Here is a 14,206-nt window from a genome sequence, read left to right as displayed (position 1 = left end):
GCAGGGACACCTAATCCGACCTGTGGGATCTACCGTACTGACACTTGCCGTTGCAAATTCAATAAAACTGTCGACACCATCCATATATTCATGCGATAACTCATTGTCCACTATCCTACGGTACATCCATTCACGGTTTGCAGTCATTCTGTCGTATGATGTTACGAATAGTATCCTAACCAGTTAAAAGAGAACCATCAGAATGCTATGATGAAGAAAATATCAAATTTATCATGCAATATATGATGTCATACAATCACAAGAATTATGATGCATGCATTGATAACTTAATATTTTCATGTGCAAACTATTCATGACACGATACATTCATTTGAAGCATGCTTTCAGTATACGATTTCACATGGAAGACATAATCAAATTGAAAGTAACTACATGTAAGCATGGATACAATCACATCAAACCTTGCAATACATCGAAATAATTCATATCAAACAAATGTCAAACATGTACCTGCAGCAAACACACTTCAATATCCCACTAACTACTACCATGCATAGCATGGACTCCGTACTCCAAAAATAAGAACACTTCCATATTCATACATTAAAATCATGCTCAGCATGATCTCTGAACTCCAACAAAGCAGTCCTAGATATCAACAACTAAGTGAGTGTGTGAACAATAAAGTGTTACATTCAATAAATTAAATAACATGTGATGCGCTTGCATCACTTACTCACCACGGGTATTTACCCGATTTGCATTGTTTTTGTCACTTACTTACCACGGGTGGCGGGGCACAAGCGAGTTCTGTTGAGAAATCTGCAAAAAAAAATGATGTTTTAAAATGAAGTCACCATGAAAAAAAACTCACTCTAAACAAATGATTTATAAAAAGGACACGCCTGTTTATAAACTAATTGGTTGGCCATATATGGTTAGAAAAAAAAAGGTTAAAATATTTATTTCTTATTCCAATAACAAAAGAACGTAAGAGTGGATATTAACAATGAAGGAAAAGGAGTAATTCTATACACCAAGTGGCAATTGAATTTTATCATGGATAAGCAGGCACTACAATGTAATAATCTAAAAGTTGAGCTAGTTTTTGCAAACAGAGTGCACAGACTTTTGTAATTTATTCAAATAAAATAAAAACATCTATTTAGACTCTTATTTATGGTTCTTAAGGCTTGTTTGATGGTTCTAAAAGCTCTAATCAAATCCAAGAAAACCCTAATCAAATTAACTATAAAATGCCCTAATTTTTAAATTTTGATTCAAAGCCCTAATAAAACAAAATCAAATAAAAAACCATAATTAAATTAACTACAAATAGCCTTAATTTAAGAAATTTGATTCAATTGCCTAATAAATGAAAATCAAAATAAAAAATCCTAATCAATGAAAATCAAAGAAAACTAAACAATGAAAATAAAATAAAAACCCTAATTTCTGAAAAAAGAAAAAGAAGAGCAAGAAACCAGGGGGTCGACCCCCGGCCGGACATCAAAAGGGGTTGACCCCCTGCCGGACAAGGCAGGGGGTTGACCCCTTACCGGACACGGCAGGGGGTCGACCCCGGCCGGACACGACAGGGGGTTGACCCCCTGCCGGACATCAAAAGGGGTTGACCCCCTGCCAGGGTTGACCCCCTGCCGGACACGGCTGGGGGTTGACCCCCTGCCGGACACGGCGGGGGGTCGACCCCCGGACGGACATGGCGGGGGGTCGACCCCCCCGGCCGGACACGGCAGGGGGTCGACCCCCTACCAGGGTTGACCCCCGGTCGGACACGGCAGGGGGTCGACCACCTATCGGGGTCGACCGCCTGGCGGAGTCGACCCCCTGCCGGAAAACGCAGGGGGTCGACCCCCAATCCATTTAACGGTGTACCTGCGGTTGCTCCGGGCAGCGGCGGCGGCAGCGGAAGGTTGACGGAGATCGACCTCCGGCGAACGGTGGGGGCCGGCAGAGAGGTCGACAGGATGTATAGGGCGGCCGAAGGAAGAGGGCGGCAGGAGGGAGAGGGCGGCGGGCGGGAGCAGCGAAAGGAGAAAGGAAAAAGAGGGCTGGGATTAGGGGTAATGCGACATTTAGCGACGGCTTAGCGATGGATTAATTCCGTCGCTAAGCCATCGTAATTTAAAAAACGAAAAAGGCGACAGAAAATATTCCGTCGCCTAGGCCGTCGCTATTTTGCGACGGAATTTTAGCCGTCGCAATTCCGTCGCTAACTGTCGTATTTATTGCGACAAAATATTCTCTCGCACAATCCGTCGCTACGTAGCGACGGATTTTGCGAGGGAATATAATCTGTCGCTAGTTTCGTAAAATTCTACAAATATAGCGACGGATTCATTTCTCTCGTTAATCCGTCGCTAAGTAGCGACGATATAACTCCGTCGCTAAATTCCGTCGCTAATCAACTGTTTTTTTGTAGTGGAAGCGATAAACGAGTATTTAAATAATATTGTGAAACGTGTACATATGAAGCATAACAAGAAGCAAATAGGAACTTTTTTGCGGCGAAGAAAATAGAAAATAAACTTGTGCTTGTGTGTGCACGCCTGTGCATGCTTTTTTCCAGAGAAAGCTTTAGTTAGGCAGACCCCTACCAGTTATACAACTATACCATTGGGTTTTGAACTTGCAATGTCCCAACACAAAGTGACGTGCACTAACTGCTCCTGCCAGGCAAGCGGTGCATGTTTTGGTTAGGCCAAAGGGCCCTCCATTCATTGATGGTGGCTTTCACAGGCTTTCAGCTGGTAAAATTCTGAAGGTCCTCGTCCCAAAGGCAAAGGGGTGGGGGGGCGCAGGACTGGGCTGCCTCCCGAAACAGTTAAAAAAAAAATTTAAAAGCCCAGTCCTAGCCCAGCCCTGATTCCATATGAAATAGATTTTTATCCTTTATTGTAGCCCAGCCCTGACTGCAGCAAATAGTTTGATTAGTCCATATGAAATAGATTTTTATTAATAATTGTAGCCATTTTTTATTTTATCTCAAAAACGGCCTTGAACAGTTTTCTGTCTAAAGTCCATGGGCCTGATCTGCCCTCCATTCAGTAGGTTCAATTTTTAAGACAACCAATTACACCCATGTAGAACCAATTACACCCATGTAGAGGTTATAAGCTTTGGACCTTTGGTACATAATGACCTATGCAATATGTGTTACCATAGAGCCCAACCGGACCTTTCTAAGGTAATCAGGATCCAACAGTCTCATTTTTTTTATTAGATACCGCCCAAGTGATGTCAAAAACATAATATTTTTGTATCATGAAATCACCACCGTCCATGGGCTTCATCTTCGTCCACTGATGCTATCAGTGCTTTTGGTCCGGCCCCACCGTGCACAACGAATGGTGGTGATAAATAGGGATGGCAGTGGACCGGGGGAAAGCGGGGCCCCCACCTCGCCCTGTTTGGAACGAGGATGAAACGGGGATGGAGGCGGGGACGAAGGTTAAAATCCATCCCCGTTCGGGGATGGACATACCCTTTTCCCTTCCCCGCCACTTTTCCCCGCCCCGCCTCATCCCCGTTTGAACCGGGGATGGAGGACACGAAACTGGGATGAAGGCGGGGGTGGAGGTTAAAATCTTGAGGCGGGTCGGGGTGGAGACTTTGTCCTCCGCCCCGCCCCGCCCCACCCCACTGCCATCCCTATTCCCTAGTGATAAATGCCACGAATGACAGGTGGCTTTTGTTCGCAACCCACACTCGTGTCCCGTGTCCAAACCGAAATCTGAGGCCGAGCTCTCACGTACTCATTCAAAGATAAGGTCGCTTTCACCAGCAAAAAAAATATCTCCCCCGTCACAATCATGCGAGACACTAGCGGCATGCAGATTCTCTAACCGGACGCATCACCACCACAGGAGTCATGATCTTGCATATGGCCCCGTGTCCGTGTGATGATGCATCACACTCCTGAGCAACTTTGAGCCACAGAATTCCCACCAACCTACGACTCGCTTTCGATTTCACAAACAACGAAGCATAACCAAACAAGACTTTTCGATGTAGGGTCAATTTGGGAAATTCATTAAATTATAACAAGATCGTGAAGCGATGAACAAATTTAAGGTTAACAAGAAACGCATTCCACCAACTCGAGGGTACCCATAAATTCTGTCAACAACAACTTGATTACAAATTTATCATCCACGGCCTACGTCGATTTTTTTTTTTGAGGCCGTCGCCGACTCTCTACGGCCCAAAACCGTGACGGTACGGCGTCGTCGATTGACACCCTTCCCGTCGACGCCGCCTGCTATAGTGCTAGGCACGCTCTTCGACGCGTCGCGACGCCCTCCGTCGGCCGGCTTGACGCCCTCGACACCCGCCATCTCCATGAACATCCTCTGCAGTTCTTGGAAGCTATCCTGCTCAAAGTGCGAGAATTTACCAAAATACCATTTGACGTTAAGCAGGGGGTGCAATTTCGGGTGTTTCGGTGGTAAGTATGGGCAATGTGGGGGATTAAATCGGGGTCGCTTACCTCGGACCTGGTCTCGCTCATCATCGACACCATCTCTTGCACAAAATCGCAGAATCCCTGGCATAAAGGCGTAAAAAATTTCACGATCTTGCAAGATCCAGAAAAATGAAAGCCCAGAATTTCTTCGCTAAAAGGGAAAACGGAAAATCGGGATCTGAGCGAACAGATTTCCCGATCTTGTAAGATCGGGAGAAGAGAGTCAATAAATTCCTCGTAAAGAAAGAAAACTGAAAGAGAGAGAATCGGGATCTCCGTCTCACCTCATCCTCTTCTTCAAGGGGATCGAATAGCCCCGCGTCGTACATCGTCCTCTTTCCTTCGTCTGTTAGGACTGCACCGTCAACCAATCAACCGCCGCCGTTAGGGTTCCGTCAATCCGCGAATCGGAGAAAACCGTGAGAACCTCTCTCTCTCTCTCTCTCTCTCTCTCTCTCTCTCTCTCTCTCTCTCTCTCTCTCTCTCTCTCTCTCTCTCGCGCGCGCGCGCGCACTTACCTGCATACGCCTCCTGGATCTGCTGAAACCTCCGCTTCGCCTCTCCCGCCACATTCGGATCACTCGTCCACCGATCTGGATGCCATTTCTTCATCATCCGCAGGCAAAAAGAACACGAAAAGATAAGCGAAAAACGATCGAAGAAAGAAAAAGTACAAAATTTACAGACATCGGAGGAAGAAAAGTCCTAACCAGAGCGAGTTTTCTGTACGCAGAACGAATCTCCGAGACCGAAGCTCCGCGATCGACGCCGAGCACTCTGTAGTAAGAAGGCCTCCCTTCGATATCCATCTTTTCCGGCGAGAACTCGTCCTTTCACTGGCGGAATTTCATGCCGGAAAGAGTACGGTCCACGGTTTTACGCCGGAGAAAGGCAGGGTGCTTCTTCTTCGACGATCTGAGAGGAAACAAATGGCCGGATCCGCCCGACAGCCTTTTATTTATTGAAGGTAAATATTAAAAAAATGGCGAATAAGGGGAAAATATCTGAGGCGATCCAGACTCCAGAACGTTCACGGCTGTTTTGGAAACGAGATACTTTGCTTCCACGGAAGCTGTTTTGTGGAAAAGGGGTTACATTTGTAGATTTAAAAAAAACAAACATGTTGAAGATTTTACCTTAGTGGGTCAGGCGATTAAGATCGATCCAGTGACCTCGTGGTACGCCTAAAAGTGTTATCTTTTAAGATCTGAGTGCAACGGGCATTCTTGCAACTTTATTTTCAAGATACAATCAAGTTTCTGCTTACTTGCAATTTATCGGACAATGCCTTTCACTGAGTGAGCTTATCAACCTCGATATGTACCACGTTAAATAGCTTATTGACAAGGATTGAATTGGGTTTGAATCTAAATTTTAATAATAACTGGGTTAAGATCCGAATAAACTGAATGAGTCTGGTAAACAATTGGATTTGAATCATGATTAGAGATACAAACTATTAGCAGACCTAGATCTTAGGATTGAATCTGATCTAAAACCGAAACTAAATTTAAGCTGCAACTAAATCTGAATCTGAAATATAATTGGATCTGAATGAATCCGGACCAGAACTTCAAAATAAGAGAGAGAGAGAGAGAGAGCATCGCACTCGTGGGATAGGAGTGATTTAAAGATGGTGCTTATACGTGTGAATTCAAGCAAATTTAAAGATGGTGCGTGCTTATATGTGTGCCTTCAAGCTACTTTTTTCAAATAGTATCTTGGCTCCAACCCTCTTCTTCTCTTGTTCTGATATGTTCACTAAACGTATGGCCTAATCTTAGGCGACTATATTAGATTAATTTTATTAAATTCAGTTTACCTTTTGCCTAACAAAAATGAGAAAAGCATCAGTATCTTATTTAAGCACAATCTTTATGAAAAGCATGTGAACTCCTAATCTAGAGACAGCTTGGGACTCAATTAAATTAGTTAAATTTGTTGTCTTGACACCCATGCTGCTTTATTTTAAATATTTAATATAAAATTAAACACATTAAACTACTATACTTTAAGAGACAACTTGGTACTCGAAGAGAAAAACAAATATTGAGAAAAACCAACTAATTAATTAAAATGAAATTCCCCATATGAAAGCAACAAAAACTGAAAAACTAAAAACTAAAAACCGAAAAATATGTTATTATAAGGAATCTCCACGTGAGTCGATGTTCATCTGTTTTTGGCGATTTTTTTTATCTAAAAAATGAGCAGACTGCATTATAAATGCAATGAACTTTATATTTTGGCCCTTAGAAATGTTTCACATTGAGCACGTTAGACAATTTTAGGCAGCAATTCATTTTTCTTGGGGTGGCGAGAAATTTTGGATCCAACCCAGATCCGAGTAAATAAGATCTGCTCGGTCCCATTTCCTGATTAGTCGATCCGGTTAGGGAAATTTCAAAGTTATGAGCTGTGTAGAGATCTAAATCCAATGGTATCTTGACACATAGCATGGGCTTTTGGACCAATCACAAGGCACGTGTCGGCTGGGTCCATCAATGAGTTTTAAGCTGCTATGCTGTCAGGACAGACCATAAAGTACGCAGGCAGAGCCTTTGATCCTGAATGTGGTTTCGCCGTGTAAATATCAAAAAAATGAAGATATAAGTTCAATGAGGTAGCAGCATCTTGTTGGGGAACAATTGATCTGATATAAGTTATGAGAAATAAAGAAAAGGAGCTGGATTTCTATAGGCCCCAGCCCCAAGCCCCATTAATGGGTCATAAAGTAGACTAAAGGGTTTATCGTAAAATTAAACGGTCTAGACAATTTAAAAAATCCTTGACAAAAAAGGTATTGGTTGAGTCCAAAATGACTTTGTCAGACCCTAAATCATCCTTAGAGTAATCAAAGTCAACCGGTTCAAGGATACACATATCCAAATGAGATAAATGCTTAAAACCATCCAAGTGTTAAAAATGTCAAAACCTAGCCAAATCGAACTAAACTAAGCCAAGTATGGTCCGAGTCCACAAACCCAAATTCAAATCCAAATATAAATTATTTATAATCCAAGATCAAAGGTTTGTTTAAGCCCAAAATCTAATGCCTTTAGGGGCATGCTCTTTAATGCACCACCCCTCTATATAAGGACAACTTTCAATATGGGACTAAACTTTTGTAAGAAACTCTATTCTCGCATACTTAGGAAAACTAAAAAGATAAAGAGAATACCTATGTAGTTTTGAGCAAAAAAAATCAACAATCCCTCACGTTGATCAAAACTATAAGAAGATGACCCAATAGGTTATTCGCAAAGTTTTAGTGCAACAACGAAGTTATTTTTTAGGTTTGAACTCCCACATTAGTGTTACTTAGTCTCAGTCAGTTTGAGACCTCAATAATGTTAGTTTTGAATTGAGAATCTTAATTGACCTTCAAAACACTGCAACACATACTTTCACTTTAGGTAGTCATAGCGAGTCTACCAATATATAGAAGTCATACATTAAGGGTTTTGTGTTGTGTCTCAATTTTATGAGTGCACTAGAAACAATGTTCAAGTCTTATGGAATGTGACACCACCCTCACACTCACATAGGTAAGTCCATCAAGGGTGTAAACCTGTTTGAAACACTCTAACCATAAGGTCTACGAATCTTATTAAGAGTTCAATTTGAATTCAACCTCCTTACACAGTTTTTTAATACTTGATATCAGGAATGAATAAATTATTAAGTGCTCAATCCAATTACTCAGAGACGTGTTCTTCTCATTAAACCAATTGACATGGTTTGACCCTTATTATGTGGTTGGGTTTTCGTCAATAGTTATTGCTTTTATAGACTTTAACCTCATTTTCCTCAATCTCTTAAATATGATATCTCAAGAAAGTTTTTTTGTCAACAAATTCGCTAAGTTTTGACAAGATTTTATATATTCAATTGAGATTACTCCTTGCTTGAGTAAACCATTCACATAATTGTGATTTAGACTGATATGTTAATATTTTTCACTATAAATATTACTTTCTGATTTGTATATAGTTGTTTGACTATCGCAATACATAGCTATTGGGAGTATTGACTTATCTTCTAATGGTATCTCCATTAAGAGATTTTTTAGCCACTCAACTTTTATACTAGCTGATGCTAGTGATATTAACTATGCTTTCATTGTAGAATGGGTTATCACAATTTGCTTCTTGGATCTTCAAGCAATTGTTCTAGATCAATGGGTAAATATTCAACTACTTGTGGATAATGACTTATTGAAATCAGAATTCTAGTTTGCATTATTATACCCTTCAAGTACAATGGGTTTTCTTTCATAAAATATTCTATATTCTAGAGTTTCTATCAAGTACTTTAGGATTCGATATATTGCATCTCAATCCTCTTATCATGGATTACTCGTATATCATCTCAACTTGATAATGATGAAAGTTATGTCTGGTCTAATTTCATTCATAGCATACAGGAGACTGCCAATAATATTTGCATACTCCAATTGAGATATGCATCTTTCAGTGTTAATCGATAGCTTAACACTAGGCTCAATCAGAGTAGCAACATGCTTATAATCATAATGATTATTTTCTCATTATAATGGGATTGGGTTAATGCATAACCATTCTCGTGTTTAATCAACTTAATATCAAGTTTAACACAAGCTAAACTCATATCTTTCATGTCAAATTTAGATGAAAGAAATCTTTTAGTATTATTTATGTATTCTACATTATTACTCATAATTAACATAATATCCACACATAGAGACAAATAATTATAACATGATTATTTTTTACTTTGCTATATATGCATTTATCAAAATCATGAATTCTAAAACCATATAAAATAATTACTTCACAAATTTCTCATGTCATTATTTAGGTGATTATTTTAAACCATACAATAACCTTAATAATTTGCAAATTTTCTTTTATAGACCAATATTTTGTCTGTGTATTCGATGAATTTTATAAAATTCACTGAATTTATTTGATCTAATAGACTTTATTTTGCAATTATGAAAGCTTTTTACTTTAGCTTTGAAAATCTTAAATTTTTTCAAATGATTCATCATTTGTTTTCATAAGCATATGGTCAGATGGTAGGACACACATCTAATGAATGCCAGCTCATCTGATATAATATATATAAATATATATAATAGAGTACATGCTAAATGAAATATGCTAAATGGGTTTTTCTCCTCTTTCGATATTTTTTTTATAGTTCCAACCTTATAAATATGTTGGACATGGTCAATTTACGAGGAACCCACAGTTGGATCATGTGTTTTTGATGAAAAAAATAATATTTGAAGCCTAAAAAATTTACAAAGATTTTAGACCGATAATTTTTTGAAAGTTATAAAAACCCATCCATGTGTCAGAATCAATCACTTCAAGAGTTGATCCCTATAAAATCAAGCACATAGATCACATTTGTATGGTCAGAATTTAAAAATAAAACAAAAAAACCTGAAAAATTCGTTTAGTATCTTTCATTTAGCATAAACCCATTACTCCATATATAGAGTAATGGGTATGTGCTAAACCCATTTGGTGCTAAATCGCTTGTTAATTGGGTTTTTCGGGCTTTCTCATTTTATTTTTAAATTCTGACCATACAAATGTGATCTATGTACTTGATTTTATAGGGATCAGCTCTTGAAGTTTTTGTTCCCAACACATAGGTAAGTTTTTATAAAGTTTAAAATATCAATTGTCTAAAATCTTTATAAATTTTTGAGGCTCAAAACATCATTTTTTTATCCAAACACATGATCCAAGTGTGGATTCTTAGTAAATCGCCGATGCCCGGAACCGGGTAAAAAACATTGAAAAGTCTGAAAAAACCCATTTAACATATGGTTTAGCTCCAAATGGGTTTAGCACGGACCCATTTTAGTATATATATATGCAAAGGTGAGACGGCATCACTAGCTAAGGAAATTAGAGACACCACTTTTACCACACCCTCTAATAAATTATATGCAAATATTAGGCCCTTTCTCAAGATTGTCGTCATATTTCACTAATTTATTGTTTCCATTACTTTGTTAGCAACTATCTCAGTTGGAATAAGAGTAAATCCTAGCAGAAGATTTCTTGGTTCAGTCCTACAATTTTATATGATATTCCACATCAGGTATCGATCTTTTAGAATTCCTAAATTGAGGCTTAATGTTTTTCAAAAAGTGTCAAATACAGATCTTGGTAAACCTCTAAACAAAATTGTAGGGAACTTCAAAAGTTTCCTAAATTTCATATTTTACCTTTAGAAAAAACACATGATTGTCTTTTTATACACATGATGGGATCGTAAAGTAAAAGAAAAGGGAAAGATTAAATATTATTTTCATTATTTTTGAACATTTAGCTCTGGTTAAATGGTCGACATTAATGATAGGTCATATGAGGTCCGTACTTTTTTGATATTTACAGGGAGACCCTGCCCCGAGGAACAGAGAGCTAGTCACGTTGGCTCTGCCTGCCATACTTAGGGTCACTACTGTCCTGGCACCGTAAAATTATGTGACCTTACCCCTTGCCCCCAAGGAGTCACCACGCTCTGGCTTGCGCAAGGGGTGACACCCTTGGTATGGGGTCCTTACTTGACAACTGTATTAAAAAAAAAAAAAAGAGGTGAAATTGAGAACACATTATTTTTTTTAATTATTGACAAAGGCAGGTCTTCCAGTGGTAATTTCCCTACCTAACGATGTGAAATTGAGAAGACATTTTTTAGTATTGTATATATATATATATATATGTATATATACAAACTCATACCCAGTTCGTCATGTCCGAGTTTGGGTCAAGGTTTTAGGCCCGAGTCCATTAGCTATCGGGCTGAAATCCAGCCCAATGGGCCTGAATTATTTATTAATTTTTAATAATATAAAAAGTTTAAAATTTAATTAATTACATAGTAACTTGGTAACTATTATTATTTACCTCATTAGTTACATTAATTTTATAAAAAAATAGAAAGATAATTAGTTTGGTACATGAAAACTTGTTAATTATTTATTATTTACCTAATTAGTTGTACTAATTAATTGGGTTTGGGCCGAGCTCAGCCCGGCCTTGGTTTTCTTTTTATTTTTTTACTTTCCATTGTTATAGGCACAAGGGGGTAACCGAGACTGTGATATCATAACCTAATGATCCAACTATCTCACTTGGCCCCAAGTTTGGACCCTAATCAGCCAATAGCAATATTTGATTTTTATTTTTTGATATTTATATGCATGGAGAAACCACCCTCAGGATCATAGACCTAGCGACGCTGGCTCTGCTTCGTTGTTAAATGACAAACGATAATAAATGCATAATTTAAAAGGCCTTGCAATCAAAATGATAAATATGAAAATGACATAAAAGTGAGCTTAAAAAAAACTATGTAAATAGAATAAGTAGGGTGGAGAAGTAGCAAGATGGACGATGAATATAAGATCTTTCCTTAAAAATCACAAAGCTAGGGTATATGAACTATAATTTGTAAATTGAAGTCTTGAACACTATGTAATCCAAACTCAAGATCTGATAAAATTGGATATTTAAAAGTATCTTTACCAGATACAATCTTTAATACTAAAACCTCCCTCAATCACTCACCTCTCTCAATGAGGTGCTGCATTATAAACTTTTTCTTTTTCCAGAAAAGAATGGAGCCCTCCCTTTCAGATTTTCCCTGGAGGGTCTCCTTCAATCAAAGTCATGTTTACATATTTTTGTCACATTTCTTATATTGTTATGCATATTGTTTTTGTCAACTTGATCTTGTTTGAGATAACCTCCCTGATGAACCAAATCCCAATTCTCATGCAAAACCTTGCTATCACCTATACAGGACTTTCCTTTGCCATGTTGGGGGACGCCCCCCATGCGTGGCTTCCTTCCATTTTCATCACCACCCACCAGATCCTGCGCCACCTTGGCTACCATTTTCATCAGGATCACATACACCGTGTGTGTGATCCTGATTTCTATTACTGTAAGGATCACCTGCCCCTTGTGTGTGATCTTGAGGATCACCTGCTCCTTGTATGTGATCATGGTTTCCTTTTCTGTGAGAGAGAGGATCACACCCTGCCTGAGTGCAACAGCCATATCCTGTGCCACCCTGCTTTCGTCTCTTACCTGGATTATTACACAGCTTCCCAAACAGGTCTTGCCCAGTCAGCGTGATCTCCTTTCCTGGCTCACAAGGAGAATCACGTCTTGCCTTATCATAACATGCAAAGACCAAGCTCGTTTCTTCTTGTCAATGGCAGAATAGGCCAAACAGGCTGTGTGCAGGCCAAGAAGCAAGTGAACTGGTCAATCAGTTAGCTGCTGCAGTTTACTCGATAGCATAGTGACAAAAGTTAAAAACGGCAAAATCTCGGAAGTCAAAAACTTGGGAGATTTTTTATTTTTTTCATAAATTTTGCATTTTTTTTCAGCAAAATCTCGACAATAAAAAATAAAAAAAATTTATAGGAAAATATAAATAAAACACATTTAAAAATAAAAATCTCGTGATAAATATTTGCTAAAATGGTAAATATCGTGATATTTGTCAATGATTGAAAATCTTGCGAGAAATTGCCATTTTAAACTTTCAAGTAATTTTTCAAGATATTATTGCGAGATTTATAATTAAAAATCTCACGATATTTGTTACAGAGCTCGATAGTATGGGGCAGTTTGTTACATGCCATCAGGGTGGAATGCAATTCGCCATGAAAGAGCCAGAATCAATGTTGTTAAAATGGGTTTGAATCGGCCAATTCGAAACAGGGGTTGGTTCGACCCCCTTTCAAAATAGACTGATTTTGGCTTGAATCATCTGAATAGGCCAAAATTAATTGATTTGAAGTAGAAACAGTTATGAACATTTTTTGTAAAGTGTAAACATGTGTTTTATTTATTTAATGGGCTGTGAATTGTGATGTTATTTTTTGAAGATTCCTTTAAAGTATCATCTTTATAAATGTACTGTATATTTGTTGTTTTTGTACCTTTTTTCCAAAAAAAAAAATCTTTTTTTTCTGGTTTTTTTAATTAAAAAAATCTTCCCACTCGATTCAATTGCCTTGGTTTCTTAAATATACTGATTCACCTAGTGAACCAATTTTTAACAACATTGGCCAGAATTAAGGGCGGGCTACAGCAAGTTAGGCAGCCCGGTGTGGGCCAAGTAGACCTTGCCCACTATGGGCTGGGTTTGGGTCAAGTTTTTAGGCAATGACTCATTAACTACCGGGCTAAAACCCGATGGGCCTGAGCTACCTAATTATTTATTTAATAATATAAAAACTAAGGCTAGTAATTGCATTAATTAATTGTACTGGGACTTGTGAAGTTTGTGATTTTTCATTAATGTGGTTAGTTCCAAAACTAATTTGCTAACTCAATTTTCAAAATAACCTACAAACGAGTTTGAGTGGGTCAGACCGGCCCGCTAAACATTGGCCTATTGAGCCAATGGGCTGGGTCATTGGTTGTCTTTCAAACCCGAGCCCATTAAGAACTGAGCTGAAAGTCAGCCTGTTAATAAATTAGCCGGGTTTTTTGGGCTGGGTGGTGATGCTCAAAACCTGATGTGGTCGAGCTCCATATGAGCATGGGTCAAGCTAGGTCAGCCTGATGCCCACGCCTAGCTAGAATATGGAAGTCTTTCCTTCGGAGGGGAGAGGGTTTGCTGTCAATGTGGTTCTTTGCGTGCAGTCCCCACAAAGTGTTTCCTTGCATGCCTGTTTGTTTCAGCCAATGCGGAAAAGAGGCAGCCTCATTCCCACTGTTTGAGGTGAAACAA

At 38.8% G+C, this 14,206-nt stretch overlaps 1 protein-coding gene across 2 annotated transcripts; it reads right to left on the bottom strand.

Moving 5' to 3' along the window:
• Window positions 1-4,002: 4,002 nt before the first annotated feature.
• Window positions 4,003-5,569, bottom strand: LOC149833640 (uncharacterized). Of its 2 annotated transcripts, none has more exons than XM_090009788.1 (5): window positions 5,158-5,569; window positions 4,966-5,053; window positions 4,733-4,802; window positions 4,472-4,643; window positions 4,003-4,355 (listed from the first exon to the last, which is right to left on the bottom strand). In XM_090009788.1, exons 1-5 carry the CDS (start codon window positions 5,254-5,256, stop codon window positions 4,131-4,133), a joined length of 654 nt encoding a protein of 217 aa, XP_089865914.1. In that variant the 5' UTR covers window positions 5,257-5,569; the 3' UTR covers window positions 4,003-4,130. The 2 variants fall into 2 exon arrangements, with proteins under 2 accessions (XP_089865914.1, XP_089865915.1); XM_090009789.1 differs by having other exon boundaries at window positions 4,472-4,528; window positions 4,732-4,802; window positions 5,158-5,553.
• Between the last annotated feature and the right edge of the window lie 8,637 nt (window positions 5,570-14,206).

This window comes from Nuphar pumila, chromosome 6, assembly GCF_984573655.1.
Source record: "Nuphar pumila chromosome 6, dmNupPumi1.hap1.1, whole genome shotgun sequence".
Taxonomy (NCBI): domain Eukaryota; kingdom Viridiplantae; phylum Streptophyta; class Magnoliopsida; order Nymphaeales; family Nymphaeaceae; genus Nuphar; species Nuphar pumila.
Note: the sequence above shows the minus strand (reverse complement) of the source record. Positions and strands in the feature narration are given on the sequence as shown.